The sequence below is a fragment of the Barbus barbus genome (genome assembly GCF_936440315.1).
Source record: "Barbus barbus genome assembly, chromosome: 29".
In the NCBI taxonomy this organism is placed as follows: Eukaryota; Metazoa; Chordata; class Actinopteri; order Cypriniformes; family Cyprinidae; genus Barbus; species Barbus barbus.
In genome coordinates this window covers 5,010,458-5,028,745 of record NC_136757.1, presented here as the reverse complement: position 1 = coordinate 5,028,745, position 18,288 = coordinate 5,010,458, and the positions used below count along the sequence as shown (strand labels likewise).

Below are 18,288 nucleotides of genomic sequence, written 5' to 3'. Positions count from 1 at the left end.
TTAAAAGTTTACTTGTGTTCCAGAGGCCAGTTACAACTTTATGAATAAATAAAAAAAAATCAAGCTTGCCATTTATGCTTTTAAACCATCTAGCCTCTGCACTATAAGTGCATTACTGTAAGCGCATTTCCTGTTTGTTTTTACACACTGACATACGATGATTCTAAATTGAAGTGCATGTTGTGAAGTGCGAGTTTCCCACACTTGCAAGAAATCAGAAAAGTAGTTTAGGCTGCTTTGCCCTGCTTGACATGACTCATCTGTTGTTCCTGTCTCAGGGCTGTGCTGTCAATGCCATTGGCCATTCTCGCTTACATCTTCCTTTGGTTCATACCCCACAATGCCGTTAGTTCAGCGTTCAGTGTGCCCTGATACCTAACCATCAGCTGTCTTTTCAAGACCTTCATGAGTGTAAGACTTCCTTCTTTTATTCTCTCAATCACTAATACATGCCCTGTCCTTTCTCCATGTGATGGTTTTTATGTAATAGCCAAATTAGCCGGCTTCCATTAGCGGCACTCTAGTGTTCATTATTGAGGTCAAATGGCTGTTACATCACACAGCTCCCCAACACGTCTTTCATGTGCTTACTCCTTCAAAGTGAACGTTCTGCACCCTGCAGTGCTACAGTGTTCCATACACATCCCTCAACATGTTTCTGGGAGGAGATCAACAAGACCACAGCTTACAGTGAGAACACTTCAATCGTCAGCTTTAAATATTCAGATTGTGTCATCATTTTCTCATTGTTTCAAACCTGCCGTTTCTATGGAAAAACATTGTTGCATTGTTACAGTTAACTAAAACTTATTTAAAATCTGTTTTACTAATTGAGATAAAGTTGAAATCAATTAAAATATAAATATTAGATGAAAAAGTTAAATTAAAAAAACAAAAAACTTTCCGAAAAATTAGCTACATTGTCAACTGAAATAAGTACTATTTGAAGTACTAAAATTAACTAAAAACTAGAATTAAAAACAAATCTAAAATAAAGTAAAAACTAATAAATAAATAAAGTCAAACGCATATTAAAATGACTAATTAAAGGGATAGTTCACCCAAAAACAATTCTGTCCCTAATTAAAATTTACGGTTCAACCATAATTTTACGAAGCTACAAGAAAACGTTTTGTGCACAAACACGACAAAATTAACGTAAACCATGTATGCTGTTCTGTGTCAGCTGCACCACATGGATACGCTATTTACATTGTGCTTTGATCTGAACATAAACAACGTATCCGCGTACATACGGTGTTTACGCATGTGATACTCTCCATAAAGGCTATAGGGTATGCTATAGAGTATAACTATAGGGTGACGCGGAGGAGACAAATTGTTGAATAAAGTCGTTATTTTTGATTTCGTCGCACACAAAAAGTAATCGTAGCTTCGTAAAATTACAGTTGAACCACTGATGTCACATGGACTCTTTTACCGATCTCCTTGCTATGTTTCTGAGCCGTGATCGTGTTAGGATCCTTGCTGTCTATGGGAAGGTCAGAGAGCTCTCGGATTCCATCAAAAATATCTTAATTTGTGCTCCGAAGATGAACGGAGGTCAGGTTTGGAACAATATGAGGGTGAGTAATTAATGACAGAATTTTTATTTTTGGGTGAACTAACCCTATCAAATTTAAAATGACAATATAAAAAATAAGAACTAATACAAAATATTATGAATACTGCAGTTGTATATAATGATACTAAGGCAACACTGATCTGTTGGAAACAATTGTCAAGTCTCCTAACCCGGCGTCGTGAACAAATTGCTCCATCTAGCAATTGCAGCAGTCCAAAGGTCTTTTAATAGATCAGAAAAAAACTAGATAAAGTCAATGTATGATTTTAGCAATGTAATTATGTTATTTCTTTTGAAATGATATACTATTACATATAATTACAAAGCAATTGAATGCAAATTTAAATATTTGTTCTTCTTATTTAGTCAGCATACTGCTAGCATGTTAGTCTATTAGCTTACATCTCATATTACCTTTGATTAAATAGTAATATGAGAAGGTAATCCAAAACAATACAACTGTAATATCATTCAAACGTCTAGCAGCAGTACGGTTTACTTACTGAATACTTTCATTCAGCAAGGATGCATTAAATGGATCAAAAGCGACAGTATCAAGTCTAATGACTTTTACATTGTTTTAAAAAGGTCAATTTCAATTTCTGAAGGATCGTGTGACACTGAAGACTGGAATAATGATGCTGGGAATTCAGCCTTGCATCACAGCAATACATTACATTTTAAAAAATGTATTAAATTAAAAACAGCTTTTTAAATTGGACCATTATAACCTATTATTTCACTGCCAAGACTGAAGGGTGATAGGGTTTCTCTGGTATTTCTCTGATTGATATTATCGGTATGATTGCATGCACATCTGTCTGACCCTCTTTCTGCCAGGGATGAGTGTGGAGGCGTTTGCTATGCTGATGGCGGCTGTGATTCAGGGTCAGGTGCTGTGGGTGTATAACAAAGACAGAGATCAAGCCTGTCTGAACGTGGACCAAACACCGGATCTCCCACACAGCGCTGCGCTGCACGAAACACGATAACACCCACCAGCACACTGTAAAATACTGTGTAATGCAACTGTTCTGATGTTACTCAGGCATTTTACTATTAATAATTACTGATGTTTACTGAGGAAAGCATTACTTGTAATATTGCTCATAAGTATCTGAACAAAGCCATAATACATATATAACCTAAGGGTGCAATTTTGGTTCTGTGTAGTGTGCCAATTATACAATTACTTTCAATGTTTTTAAAGCATTTTCTATGGGTAATTTGCAGATTGTTTTGGCACCTCAGGGACTGTTAGTCTCTGGTGGCATGTAAAATTACACACTCTGTCTGACATGTAACTTTTAACTCTTGCAATCTAGCTAAGACACTGTTTGGAAACACAGTTGAAAAGTTCCTAATATGTAGACTGTTTAGTATGCAGTAGACCCCTCACACTTTCTTTAGAGAGGTCTGTTAAAGCCCCTATCATTTGCAATCTGAGACTGTTTGCATATACACTTACTGTGCATATATATGTCTGTGTTTCCCATCAGAGAAGTGCCTTTATGATATCAGCACTGGTCATGAGCGCTCGCTTCTTTGTTTGCTGTATGGTGCTGTTCCTGGGGGTCAAAGAACAAAGAGGTGCGGCGTACAGTACATTTTTGCACAAATAAGAATCAATTCAAATAATTTTTGTTTTGCCAGATTCCCCAAATATATCATTGAGCATTTTATACTAACACTTTATAGAATTTTATAGACCAACATCCAGGACTGGAATTGTTTATTTAGTAATTGCCATTATAATCTTTATTTTGCCAAAACCAGAATCAGTTACACTGATGAACAGATGTTTTAGCATGGTTTATGATATTTTTAATTCCTTGGATGTCCTAATGTGCGTACAGGTGTCCGCTACCATATCAGTGCCAATGTGGCAGATGACGCTGGTGAGGCTGGGCATGAAAACGGCACTTTTTTAGGTCTACCTGTAAGCTCCCTTTGTTTAATGGTGAAGAGACCAGACACAGTGATTCTGGTGATGTACTCTAGTGGTTAAAGAACTGGGCTAGTAGCTGGAAAGGTTGATTCAAACTTGAGCTATCAATTTTGTTCCCACTGTAAAACACCTTCACATTTTCAAAGTGATCAATATGTTCTTTCATGTGTTTCTCCGTATAGCTCCTCGTTCCAGCTCTAGTGGACCTAGTTTCCATGCCAGAGAACTTTCTGGTGTGCATGGTTGTGTGTGCTGTGGCTGGATCTAGTTTAGCGGCACTGTTCTTGTTACCATGGTGAGTAACAGTAAGACCTAGATCTGTCCACTTCAGGCTGTTCATCTCTACTAATCAGGCCAGCATTCTCCAGCATCGGGAGTTTAGCACCTGGTGATCCAGTAAATCTTCACATCAAGTTTTATGCTGGACATTGCCATCTCTTTTGGTAATATTTATATTTTGAAGGGAAACTGCACACTTGTTTTTTTGTTTTTTTTTTACATTATCAATCAAATTACTTTCCGATGGAGAGGTCATATATTTAGTGGTATTTCTTAGGAGCAGAAATGTCAGGGTCGTACAATTGTCCTCCAAAAAAAAAAAAAAAAAAGTCATGTGATCCAACAAATTTTTATGACATGGTTAATTCAGGTTGTAAGATGTCATGTGGTGCAGCCTCCCAAAAACATATGAATGATTTTTATTTATTTGTTTTTATTAAATTATTAATTAATATATATATATAATGTTTAAGATGTTTTACTTGATGGTTACACGACATTACACTTCAGACTTTTGACAACCATACCAGTGTAGATACAAAGAGTACAAAGAACTCGGCACATGTCTTTTAAACAAGATTTTTCCTTTTCTTCATCTTGGACATTCTTATTCAGGGGCGATTGTATTTTCATTTTAGGGGGCTCAGCTCCCAATGAGGGTGGGTAAGTAAGTAAGTAATAGATGCAAACAGGTAAGGGGCAAAAAAGTTGAGAACATTATATGGATAGGGGGCATGCTCCACACAGAATTTCTTTTAAAGATATTTGCTTTACATGCTCATTTGTAGTTACTTTAAGGTATTTTTTAAAATATGTGCCCCTGGAGCACAAAACCAGTCTTAAGTCACTGGGGTATATTTGTAGAAATAGCCAAAAAAACTTTGTAAGGGTCAAAATTATAGATTTTTCTTTTATGCCCAAAATCATTAGGATATTAAGTAAAGATCATGTTCCATGAAGATATTTTGGAAATTTCTTACCATAAATATATCAAAACTTCATTTTTGATTAGTAATATACATTGCTAAGAACTTAATTTGAACAACTTTAAAGGTGATTTTCTCAATATTTAGATTTTTTTGCTCCCTCAGATTCCAGATTTTCAAATAGTTGTATCTCAGCCAAATACTGTCCGATCCTAACAAACCATACATCAATGGAAAGCTTATTTATTCAGCTTTAAGATGTATACATTTAAATTTTGAACAATTGACACTTAAGACTGGTTTTGTGGTCCAGGGTCACATATTTTGTTTATTACCTTACATGTCCAAAACTGTGATTTTTCACACACATACACAACCACACACACAAAAACTGTTTTTAACATCTTGTTGCAAGTTTACAAAAATCAATATTGAATATATTTGGTCAAATCCCTGTGCTATGCAGGCTATTTAAGACAATATTGGCTGATTAGATGGCAATGCTGACCTACAATGCAAAATGTTTGCCCTCTCTCTCTTCACCGTTCCCACATCTCAGACCTCAAATATATAAAATATTACCCTTTTTAGACTTAGTTTTTGAAGTAAAGAGTAATGAAAATACTATGCAAAACTTATTGAAACAACCAGTTCTTTATTTACCCTTGTAAGACCCCCCTCCCCCTCATAAAAACACTTTCTCATGATATCGAAGCAAATCTCATAGGTTTTGAGCTGAAAAAAGTGAGTTGTCACTGAAAGGTGAGGAGTTTTCATCTATGATGTAAGAAAGTAAGTAAATAACTGAATGTTTGACTAATAGGGTAGGGTGGTATACTTAACTTATTACAGTATTCCACTGTATTGTATAATATGCAGGTATATTATTTGAGTACTGAATAAGCCAAATACAAGTCTTCCTGATCTCACACACACCTGTTTACTGTACAAACACAACATTTTACTATTTGCATTTCTAGTACAAACCTCTTTCTTTAGCTCAATGTAAATATCAAATGAAAATAGCAACATTATCATTTTATAAAGCATTCCTATGTGTTAAAGGGTTACTCCACCCCAAAATGAACATTTTGTCATTAATCACCCGTAAAAGCTTCTTTCGTCTTCGGAACACAATTTAAGATATTTTGGATGAAAACCGGGAGGCTTGTGACTGTCCCATTGACTGCCAAGTAAATATCACTGTCAAGGCCCAGAAAAGTATGAAAGACATCGTCAAAATAGTCCATTTGCCTATCAGAGGTTCACCATACAGATACGCTTTCTATGTTTGTTTATGCTTTGATTTGAACGAAGCCAGCGTTTCCGTGCGGTGCGGCTGACACAGAACACTTGTGCAAACTGGGCAATTACACATAATCTTATTAGAGGCAGGTGTGCTGTTATTTCTATAAGCAAACACAACTTTGCCTTCTAAATGATATAATGGGTGAAAAAATCTAATCAATTTACACAAAAGTAGAGATTTGAAATTGGGCCAGTAGGCAATACCCTAGAAATCAAATCAACCACAATACAAAAACCACTCCGAACATCCTGACAACCACATAGCCTACTCCCTAGCATGGTGGTTGCACATTTTTGCACAGGGAAGCATCATTCACATTTCTTCACAAAATGTAAAAACTTGGTTTAAATACCTAAAATGTGTTGTTTTGCTGAGGTCAATGCTGCCAGATGTAGTGGATGAGTTCACTGTTCAGAACCCATCCTGTAAAGGCCTTGAGGTTTTGCAATAAGCTTGGAGGAGGTCTGTCTGCTGGCATCTCTCCACTATGACACTACAGTGAGTCAGCACTCGCTCTCTCTAAATAAGTGTGATATACAGTGGCAGTCGGTCAGTTTTTAAAAATATTGAAACACGATTGTTCAAGCTCTGTGCATCCTGCAGGTTTTTAAATACTGTCAGGTGAGAATGTTTGGCCAAAACAAAACCGAGCTCATGTTTGCAATAATTCAGCCTTTTTGTGGAAGTCTGATGTGTTTACCTTGACATATTTACACTGAGCAATGTGTTTGGTTGAAGCTTGACAGGATATAAAGCAGGTGCATGTCATGCAGATGGAGTTGTCTTGGCCCTCAATTGCTTTTGGCCCCATTCCAATCGCCTTTTTGCTGGTGGGTTTAGTGTTTTTCTATTTGTACCCAATTTTCAGAGTTTCATTTTCTAATCAAAGACTAGAATAATCTCTCATCTTAATGCAAAAAAATCTGCCTATCAAATTTCTCAAAAACACTGCAACACAAGTGCTGATTCACACATCCGGATGCAAAGTTGCAAGTCAGCAATCTGATTTCATAAACCAAGAACTTTCCCAACATCATCACAACATTATAAATCAAGTGTGAAATGTCATGAATTAAGGCTGTGTAAAACACATGCACGTGCACTAAAGTGTCAAGACATTCCAGATGAGAGGTCAAAAGTTACATGGGTGTAGATGTTTAAAACTGGAGAGTGTGCATTCAATGCGTGAAGTACTTCACAAGCAAACATGTCTGTATGGAACAGCACCATTAACTCCCTAAATAAAACTTTATGTCAGATTTTCACTCCTTTTTAGAATTTGGTAACGCTGTTTTAACAATATTGTAAATATAAATAAAAAAAACTGAAGGTCGTTAAGTAACAAACAAGTGTTAGTATTATTAAATAAAGTATTATTGAAAACTGAAAAAAAAACTGCTGTAAATTTATTATGAGGTATGAGTCATTGGATTAGATTAGATTCAATATCATATAATCTATGTTAAAGTGATTTTAAGAAATTAAGATGCAGATGATAGACCAGTCAGTGCAAATAAATAACAATATACAAAAGATGATGTGGTTGTGATGGAGATATAATTGCAAAAGACTGTGCATAGTTCAAAACAGGTGCATTGAAGCAATCATACAACATACAAATATTGTACTGGAATTATAGTTGAAACGATTTGTGGTTGATAGCCGCTCAGAGGCAGAGCGCTGTTTGTCCGCTGGGGGCGCTGCAAGCGCGAGTGTGGCACAGGCGGGGGGTTTCTGCCCTCAATCACAGTCACTGAAGCGCATTCTGTGTGCAGAGCTTCAGGAGTCAAAACAAGCAGCCAGGATGGGAGTCGAGGTTGAAACTATTACTCCTGGAGATGGTAAAATGCAACACAGATGGACTCGCATCGACAATTCAGACCGCAATACTTATATCAAATCAGCCGCATTTTAAATCGACACATTTTGCCCGTTTTGGGCATCACGGGCGTTAGCCTGTTAGCTAAACACTAACCTCTTCCCACAGGATTTGCAGTTCATTTTTAATCTTTTTCTCTTCTCGTTTTGCATTTTAGGAAGTACTTTCCCTAAAAAAGGACAGACGTGTGTCGTGCACTACGTGGGTAAGTGAGAAGTGATCGTGTTTTGAATCGCATGAAGGGTGTTAGCCAGCATTAGCTGATTAGCCGCATTGACACAATAGCCGCGATCGGCTCATCGAGGCTTTAAGTCGGTAAGATTTTGTCTACCTTTGATATTTGCTGCATTTTTGATCTTTCGTTTTAATTAAAAAATAAATAAGTGCGTCTAAAACCACAGGATTTGGAAACAGGCCTGTTTTTGCGGTCGTGCAGTGGTATATTGTCGTTCATGATGCGGGCAGCCTCGCCAAACTAATCGTTTTTTGGAGATTCTAAGCGCGTTTGAACGTTTTTCCCGCGCTTATGATGCTCAGAATGTTTAGATTCGAATGTTCTGCAGTTCGAATCCTCCGTGGGTGTGCTTTTTCAGAACGTGCCCTCTTTCGATTCGAACATCCGGCGTCTTATAATGCGCAAATATTTACATTCGAACTGTCTGGGCGGTCATTATGTTTTCAAACCAAACTGTTTTGATTAATCCAAATTATTATGATCTGCAGTCACGGAAGGCCGTTTTAATATTGAATGTAATGTGAAATTGTGCATGATCAGGTTCAGCTTAATTTATATCTGTGTTAATACCTGTTTTTTTTCAGGCTCTTTGACAGATGGACGCAAGTTTGACTCCTCCCGGGACCGAGGAAAGCCTTTCAAATTCAAAATCGGCAAACAGGAAGTGATTCGTGGTTGGGATGAGGGAGTAGCCCAGGTAATGTTATAAAACACATTCTTTTTGATGTCCTCTGAAATACGAGTTTGATTTGCAATATAAATCTTCCCGACCTACATTGTGCAGTACACCGTCTGTTCATAAAGTAGGTCTCGGCCTAATTGGAAAATTTCCCATTTCGCTTCAACGTACAAATACACACAAGCTGTCTATTGTGGTGTCACTTCTTTGAACCTCCATACTGTACTTAACCTCTGACAGATGAGTGTCGGGCAGCGTGCCAAGCTGACTTGCACTCCGGACTTTGCTTATGGGAGCAAGGGGCACCCAGGCATCATTCCTCCCAATGCAACTCTCATATTTGATGTGGAGCTGATTGGCTTGGAGTAAAGCCCCCACAATTGTACTCAGGTTATTCCCTATTCATTATTTCAGGGTAGGTGCAAAGTTTGTCTCTTTTGAGTTGATTGCATGAATCATTGTAGATAGTTCCTCAGTTGCATAGATCACTTTAATAACTAACAGATCATCTTTAAAGGAGATTATTGTTGTCTTGGTCTTAGACGTCCTGTAGAGTTTATATAACAGGCTCTTAGATTAAACCCTCATAATCATATTTATGGCCTTTGAGGAACACCGTTTAGTTGTTTAATAAACCTCTCTCTTTGTTTTCTTCCAGGTCAACCTTTTAAGGAACATTGCTCCATGCACGTGATCCTCAAAAGGGGCTAGTGTTAATAGCGATACCACTTAGCTTAGCTCTGTTTTGCATTTGTATATTTTGTTGCCTTTTTATTTCTTTTCTCCTTGACACAATCACTGGTATCCTCTCAATTATTGGACGTTCATTAAGACACAAGTTTATATTTTTTTTCCATTTCCTTCTCGTTTTATATTTGATTTCTGTGTTGTAAACGCGATCACAGCAACAGGGTTGTGGCTGAGCTGGTAATAAGTACTCTGGTGGGGAAATCTGGTTAAGTATAAAATAAATTGAAAATAACTAAAACTATAAAAATACTTGAAAATAAATTGTTTATAAAAAGATCAAGCTGGGCTCTGTGTTGATTGAGAAACTGAAATTGTGTGTTTGCATGTGTGTCATTATAATCATGACGATACGACGATGAATGGTGGTACATTTAGTCAGTCATTTGGTGGCCGTATTGGTCTAAATCCCATTCTGCATAACTAAATATTAAATATCAATTATGTTCTGATTGCCTGTGATTGTTTTGCTTTTAAGTGAGGACAGTGTAAATTTTAAAAAAAGTAATTAGCACAACAGAAGCTTTGTCATTTTAATTAAACACTTTTATTTTTAAGGGGCGGCTTAATTAAACAATCCAAATTTACAATAAGGGTTGAATGTTGATGGGCTCTGTCTAAACACACAATCATATTTTGCAATGAGACTCTTCAAATTAGGATGATATGTGAATGTCTATTTGAAACAGAATCTTCTAATTGTAATTAACTACAAGGAATTATTGTGCTAACATGCAATCTAAGCATCTACTGGAACTCCATGATTATCCAGTTTTTTCTTTTGTGCTACTTCAAAGAAACAAAATGCTTTGCTTTACAAACGCATGAATTAATTGTAAGAATTTCCCAAATAGAGTTTACTGAAAGCTGCATGCAACAGTTAAAGACCCCTTTGTTTTGTGAAGTGATGGTCATCAAACAATCTTTAGATTAAAACAAGCCTATTATGACAGTAAATCTACATTTTCACAACCATTGTTCTTCTATATAAACCTTTGTTTTTTTCTAATGAATGTTTTGACATTGGATTCCGCTAATTTTACATCCTCTCTAGTTCTGTTCACCTGAGTTCCACCTGAGACTGAGTTTAAAAGAGCAGACAAATCTACCACCCAAAGGACAGATTAATAGATTAATTTTAAGACATCACCTTCCATTGCTTTATCAATGAAATCTGGCATTTTTGAAAATTATTTTCTACAGTTCCATAAGCAAAAAAAAAAAAGCACAGTAAAGCAGTTTCCTTTTGCTCATATTATTAATGCACGGTTGTAACTGATAAAACAACTAACGCTAAACTTTAGTAGAAAAGTGCAGAATGACATCAGAATACTGATCCATAAACACTCCACATTACTGAAAACATTTTCATGTCATAGGATCAGTGTTTTAGTTCTATGTAATTAATGACAGAAGCAAGTTTTTCTTTTAGAGATCCACACATCAAAGTTGCGAGGTGCTTATTGATTCTTGTGCAGTTACCATTTAATATTATTTTCCCCTTTTAAACAAATGTTATTTTGTCTATAGTTGTGAAAAGTTATATTTCTTATGAAATGAGATTGGCACAATGGTTGCTTTGAAACAGGTATGTAAAGCCTTGCTAAATTGTTTGAGCTATGGACCTGAAATTTCCTCTTCTCATGAAGAACAATTTTCACCAATGTCTATGTAACCTATCTAAAGTCACATGCAAAATGTTGTTGTGAACTGGCCTCACTCATGAAATGAGAGCAGCACAAATTCAGTTAAATAGAACAGTTTACATAAGAATGATATTTCAATGCATTTAATATATATATATTTTAATCTTAAGGCCTAAATTCCTGTACACTGTGACTTCTCTACTCAGCTTGGACTCGTTTGTAGCTATTTGTGACTGTGTACTGCCTGCTGAGTTTCGGCCAGAAATGGGAGGAAATAAAGCAGATAAGAGAACCAGAAAGAAAAGAAAAAAAACAAATGGTGGAAATGAGCAACAGCCTTGAAACTTGTGAGTGTCTGTGCTAATTAGGGCCACATTCCCTCGATCTTTGTCCCAAACAAGCATTGGTGTGACGGACTGAGGCCTCCTTGGTTCAAAAAGCAAACTACCTACTGGGAGATCAAGGACAAAGCTTCCACTCAAGATCAAATAAAAAGTCTTTGATGGTACAAGTTATCAGATAGGTGTCGCTCTTCCTGTTCCTGAGGGGCCGCGGCCATGGCTGCTGCCAACCCGTCTTAGAGAGTGCAGCGCAACGGCACAGCAGCCGCGCAACAGGGAACTCATGTTGTACACTGGCATGCCTTCATTGCGCGCCCCCCGGCAAAACCACGCCAGTGTGGGAACTACAGGAACGGCCACCGCTAAGAGGTCAATCAGGAAATAACGGCTCCAGTGGCTCCCCTGAGGGGGAGCTGATTCTGTGTCCTCCCCCACTCCAACTTCACCACTGACCCTTACTACCGCTGCTTCCTGTGGTGGCGGCTCAAGAGGTGGTGATGCCCTGGGACAAGGTTGTTGAACCTGTGGCTTCGTCAACACTGTCGGCATCATTGTTGATGATGTAAATTCAACTGTGTTGTCTAGCGGCAAAGTTTCTGTGATGTATGACATCTGAGCAGAAGTAGTTGCAGAGGATGGTGAAAACACCTGCGGCTCAGCTAGAGTAACATCGGGTGCGCAAGTTGCTGAAGTGATGACGCTCAATTCTTCACCTGCGCCCTCTTCGGAGATCCAGGTTATAGTGGGGCTGCAGGCCTGTGATCTGTACCCTGGTCTGTCACTGACCTCCGATGCACTAGGGGGCGCTGTTGGCGGTGGTGGAGGAGGAGGAGGTGGTGCTTCCTCCTGTGGGAGGTGCAAAAACAAATGGTGGTGTGGGAGATAGGCATGTGGAGCACAGTTGCAGTTGTTGTTAACAGCGTGGCAGGATCGGCTAACGGGCAACACCGTCTCTCCACTGCACAATCTCTCGCAGGTGGAGGATCGCGACAAAGTGGAGCATGGTGTCGTGTGAGGAACTTGCTCAGACAGTAGAGCTGCTTCCAGAAGTAGATGAGTGCGTCCGTCCCCTCTTGGTAACGTCATCGCCCCTCTGTTGGCAGGAATGTAGCGATCAGAACATATGTTTCCGTTGCGATCTATAGCTCCAGGTGACGTGTCACTGCTCAGTCTGGTGAAGGTGGAGCTGCGACTCATGGTGTGGGCCGGAGAGCATCCACAAGACCTGGATGCCCCAAATCGTGGGCCTATCCTACCGACCCCTAGACCTTCAGACTTAGAGTCCTTTTGATCTGCCTCATGGGGCCCCAGATTGGACGTAACGGTTTCCACAGCCTGCTGAAGCTGCCGGATCTCCTTTCGGGCCTCTTTTAGTGCCAGCTGGGCCTCTATGCGATGACATTCCTCCTCAATCCAATCCTCCTGCATCCGAGTCAGGTGCATCCGTAACTCCTCGATCTCAGAGTCTCTGCCACGGTAAACAAAAAAAAAGGCATAGAAATAAATCTAGTGCTGTGTCCGAAAATGGCATACTATGTAATAGGTACTACATTTGATTTGAACTTCACATCCATTAAAAAGTTTGTTCTATATCGCATGAATGTGTGTAGTAATGAATTCAGACTAGTACTGTCAATCGATTAAAAAATTTAAATAATTTTAATTGCACATTTTTTTCCGAAAATAATTGCAATTAATCCCACCTAACATTAAAGTTTAAAATTAAGTATACTTCTATATTGCAATAATTTCACATTTAATCTTCAAATCAACGTAGAAACAACATAAAGACAGTATATTTTAAATATTTGTTTAATGGCATCTTTTTAATGAATGAAGGCCAGTATCACTAAAAACAATAATACTGGCATCTCTATGATTTTTTTCCCCCTAATATTTAACCATTGACTATAGCCATTCAACATTACAGTATAATTGAGAGCTATCAATTTTAACATTTATTATTTAAGTGAACTTAAATCAATCTTCACATAAACCCATTAGAATAAATGTCATATTTATCTGTACCCTTCAGCACGTAGAAAATATACAGAAATTGAATAAAGTTATCAAACCCTTAAGTTCTAAATTAAATAGAGATTAATCCTTAAGGCCAGTTCACACAAACGAATCTGTTGGAGTTTGTTGGATCGGTGTGTTACCCCTGTCGGCGTCTGCTGGCGTTGATTAGAGTTTGTTTTCCCCCGACTGAACATGCTTAATCGGCGTTTGTTGGGTCTTGGAATGTCTGAGCAGTGTGAAATGAATTTCCAACAAACTACAACAAACTTTGACATGGCCACGAACCGTTTCCATGAAGATGCGCATATTTCACTTAAAGCGCGCTTCACCCATGGCCTCTTTCGTTTTATTCGCCGTCTTTTCAGGTGAAGAATGACACGCAAAGACATTAATAACAGTAAAATTTGTATTGTGGTTACAGGATCATCAATCAGACTTACACCATCTACTACGGATGCAAGTGGCGTGGTGCGACGCGACAAAATACAATAGAGGTTCTATTGATTATAATCAGTGATGCTGTCTACACTGGTTGTGGTGCGATCCGGTGTAGACACGGTATTACTTGACTCTCTGTCGCTCGAAGTTTGTTGGGGCAGTGTGAACATGAAATCCAACAGCAAACTTGTTTGTTGGCGTTTGTCTGTGCGGTTTGAATTGGCCTTTAAAGCTACAAAAGTTATTGATTTCCTCATTTTTTATATATATATATTTTTATCATTAACAGACATCACAGCAGCTGGTTATTAGCTTATTTGGCTGCTATTACTTTAAGAGCTGCCGCTGCTGAACTTAATGGGGATCTGACACACATCGTATTTTCTCACAACCCTTTACCTTTTCTGACCCACTTGGGGTCTTAAAATCTCTACTAATGAGCTGACGAGTTGAATCAGGTGTTAGATGAGGGATTCATATATAGCAAATACATGCATGCACATGTTTTAAGGCAGCTTTATTCGCCTTTTTGATAACTTCATGACTTAACTGACGACATAACTACGACATTGCATGCTCGTGATTTCTTTTGCGCTTTATGAAATGATCGTTCCACACATAGTAGCGAAGTAGGTATATTCTGATGCAGGGTAGGTTCTGCTATATATATCTGCATGTATAATACTCAGGATATCCCAAAGCTATAAAACTCCACTAACAGAATGTTGAGAGATAGAATCATTACTGACCGGTCCTGAAGCCTCTCCACGTTGTCTTTCAGCCGAGCTCGTAAGTGGCGAATACACACTTCCTTCTGCTGCAGTGGGGTGAGATACTGCTCAGGAGCAGGCGGACGGATCCCATGATTCTCACTACAGGTTGCATATTTTACCTGCCGTCTGGGTCAGAGAGCAAGAAATATATAATATTTACATATAAATATAATTGCGATTTATCTAATATAATTACAACATATTTAGCACGTTAAGATCAAACTAAATAACAGGCCCAAGTGCAAATATTAGGAAATTTACACCCATAGTGTAAATTTATGCAACAAGGATGTCTATCCATCTCATTTGCACATAAAGCAACAGATTCTATATTTCTGCTGAAGGGAAAATTACAGAAGCCCTAAGTGGCAATGTATTATCTTTTTTTTCTTGTTTTGTTGTGATCTCAACATAACAAAATAGCTATTTTCTCATGATCACAACTTATGTACTTAATATTACAATGTTGTTTTTTATTGTCAAAAGCTTAGCATAATCCTTCAGCATCAATGAACTAATTGGTTTTTACTATGATCGCAGATTCACTCTGAAGCTGAAATAGTGACTGCAACTTCCACATCAGTGTCTGACACTTCAGAAGCTGTCAGGTCAACAAATTTATTGTCAAAGACCACAATGCAACACTGAACATGTGATCAGGCGTTTTCTTTTTCAGGCAATAAAATGACATTTGCACAAACGCCAACTTGCATTCAACACCATTCACAAAAATTAAAGATAAAATTACATTGATTCAATTGCACAAATGCAATTGAGATCTACAGCAAAAGGGAAGATTTTTAGTGAATAACAGCTTTTGTATAACTTTTTTATAGCAGACTTAATGCGCGAGTACTATTAAATATTTCTATGGTGTTTTTTTTATGATAGCCCCCATTCACTTTTATTTAAAAAAGAGCAGCCTGCACATTCTTACAAAATATATCCCATTGTGAACCACAGAGAAAGAAAAACAGCTTTGGAACAACATCAGGCTTTGTGAATAATATGATTTAATATTTTTGTGTGAACTCTTCCAATACAAATAATCATCTCAGTATTTCTGTATTTCACAACTTTTGAATATCCGATTAGGACACAAGTATGTTGCATGTTTATTTGTATATTGCTTTTCACTATATGCATTATTGCAAAGCAGCTTCACAGAAAGTAGACAGACTTTTAAATGCATATGCATGTCTGTTCCATTAATTCTATTTCTGTACTGTACTTTCTGCCACTATACAAAATCTGGAACATGACCCTGATGGAAGACAAGTCTAATCTGCCTTTGAGTGTGTGTGTCGCTCACCGTGGTGTGGCTGGGTTTGAGCGTGGTACTGTATTGCTCTCTGTGCACTTGCAGGACGCTGTTGAGTAACTGCTACGGACAGACGAGTCTCCATGTGAGTGTCGAGTGCCGCTTGGGGCAGCAGGCCTTCTGTGACACACACAGTGACAGCTGAGCTCTGACGTCCTTATCAAACAGGATGTCACAGTGAAACTTTTTACACTGGAAAACTGGATGTGATTTAAAGGCACTGAATGAATATATCACATTCTAATAATAAGAAACCTTCAGTGTGTCTGATTGTGTATTTTAAAGGAGAAGGGCAGCATTACCTGCGGGAACCAGCAGATGGCCTTCTGTTCACTGAGAGGGACATGGGTGAGGACTCACACCTTGTAACGGCACAATTACAAGGATCCCTCAGGACAGATCTCTCTAAGACACACATACACCACAGAATATGAAATACAATCAGAAAAAAAGCATATTCGAACGAAACAATATTAATCTCTTGGTACTTAAAGGGAAAGGGGCATTGGGTGTTTCTGCATGTTGGCTGCACCACATGAATTTGATTAATGAAAAAAGTTTTTCAAATACAAATAAGCAGTGAATCAGATTTGTTAAATACAGTATGTACACTGTTGTTCAAAAGTTTGGGGTTGGTAAGATTTTTAAATGTCTCATGTTCACCAAGAAGTTATCACCATTGTATATATTCAACATTTATCTGATCAAAAATACAGTACAATAAAAAGGTAATATTGTGAAATATTATTACACTTCAAAACAACTGTTTACAATTTTAATATATTTTAAAATGTAATTTATTTCTGTGATGCAAAGCTGCATTTATAGCATCATTACTCCAGTCTTCAGTGCCACATGGTCCTGTAGAAATCACATGCTCATCATTATATTTGTTGAATACAGCTCATATTTTTTTGCAGAAACTATTTTTTCAAGATTCTTGGATGAAGAGCAAGTTCAAAAGAACAGCATTTATTTTAAACAGAAATCTTTTGTAACATTTTATGTCTTTACTGTCTTGATCCAACTCAAACTGTTAAATTGTAGTGTATATTTTTCTAAGACACTGTAAAAATGACGCCAGACTACTGACGAATTAAGTTTTCATGTAGGTTTTATTTCATTATCATATCAGGACAGTTCCCCTCATTAAAAATACTGCAATTCATAAACTAAAAATATGTGCAGCATTGAAGAGGTATATTCAGGTCAATGTATAAGAATATGCATTGTTTAGGTATTTTTCATTGCCCCAAAAGAAGAATATTCACACTTTTATTTTTCAAACAATGTAAGTACAGAACAGGGGCAGAGAAGCTTAAAAGACAATAACAAAAATAAATAAAAAAATAAAGTATCTTAAAAGTGGTGCATACGATTTATCTGCCACATTCCAAGTCATTCTGAAGTCTTATTGTGTGAAGTGACTAAAACTGAGCAAAGCCATGACTTCAGAAGAGTTGGAGTATAGTGCATGGATCACTTTTATGGTGCTTTTCATCACTTTTGGAACTTGACCACATTAGTACCCATTCACTCTCATTGTATGGAAAAGAGCAGCGTGAAGATTTCGGTAAAATCCTTTTGTGTTCGATGGAAAAAAGTCATGAGAGTTTATAATAACACAAGGGTGAGTGAGTATAATTTGCTGGTTGGCCATTTGATAGCCATAAACACAAGTGTGTTTATTTGGAGACTCTGTAACCTTGCATCCCATTAAAATACCAAATCACATGCCAGACGATATTAGAATATTAGATGCTGAACAGAGAGCATTTCATTCTGGATGCCACAAGAAAATAAATGCTAATGTAAACCAAGCATTCAGAACAATAAACAAAATGAACTAGACAAAGACAAACACACACACACACAGCACAGCTGATGGATTCTTTCACACTTTGAACTGAGCTATTCACACACTCACAGAAACATGGATTGTCTCTCCAGAGCATGAAATGGTGACATGAGTGACAAGAGTGTGTGGGTGTGATTGACGTAACACTGGCTGCTATGATAAAGCTAGTGTGAACTATTGATTCATGTGCTGCTACATTATTTTAATGCATATTTAATGCATTATTATATTTTTTCTAATTGGATGCATGGTGATTATTATTACTACAACTTATTGCACTCTAGATTACTAGTTCTCAAATA

General features: G+C 37.6%; 2 protein-coding genes across 3 annotated transcripts; one reads left to right on the top strand and one right to left on the bottom strand.

The window, feature by feature from the left end:
* The first annotated feature begins 7,746 nt into the window (after positions 1–7,746).
* On the top strand, positions 7,747–9,870 carry LOC306849594 (peptidyl-prolyl cis-trans isomerase FKBP1A-like). Of its 2 annotated transcripts, none has more exons than XM_079384752.1 (5): positions 7,747–7,888; positions 8,084–8,131; positions 8,746–8,858; positions 9,081–9,255; positions 9,499–9,870. In XM_079384752.1, the coding sequence occupies exons 1-4, from the start codon at positions 7,852–7,854 to the stop codon at positions 9,207–9,209; spliced, it is 327 nt and encodes a 108-aa protein (XP_079240878.1). In that variant the 5' UTR covers positions 7,747–7,851; the 3' UTR covers positions 9,210–9,255; positions 9,499–9,870. The 2 variants fall into 2 exon arrangements, with proteins under 2 accessions (XP_079240878.1, XP_079240879.1); XM_079384753.1 differs by having other exon boundaries at positions 7,770–7,888; positions 9,081–9,230.
* A 1,878-nt stretch (positions 9,871–11,748) lies between these two features.
* On the bottom strand, positions 11,749–16,474 carry LOC306849285 (syntaphilin-like; the record flags this gene model as incomplete). Its single annotated transcript, XM_079384214.1, has 4 exons — positions 11,749–13,042; positions 14,784–14,933; positions 16,120–16,248; positions 16,431–16,474. The coding sequence occupies 4 exons, from the start codon at positions 16,472–16,474 to the stop codon at positions 11,749–11,751; spliced, it is 1,617 nt and encodes a 538-aa protein (XP_079240340.1).
* Between the last annotated feature and the right edge of the window lie 1,814 nt (positions 16,475–18,288).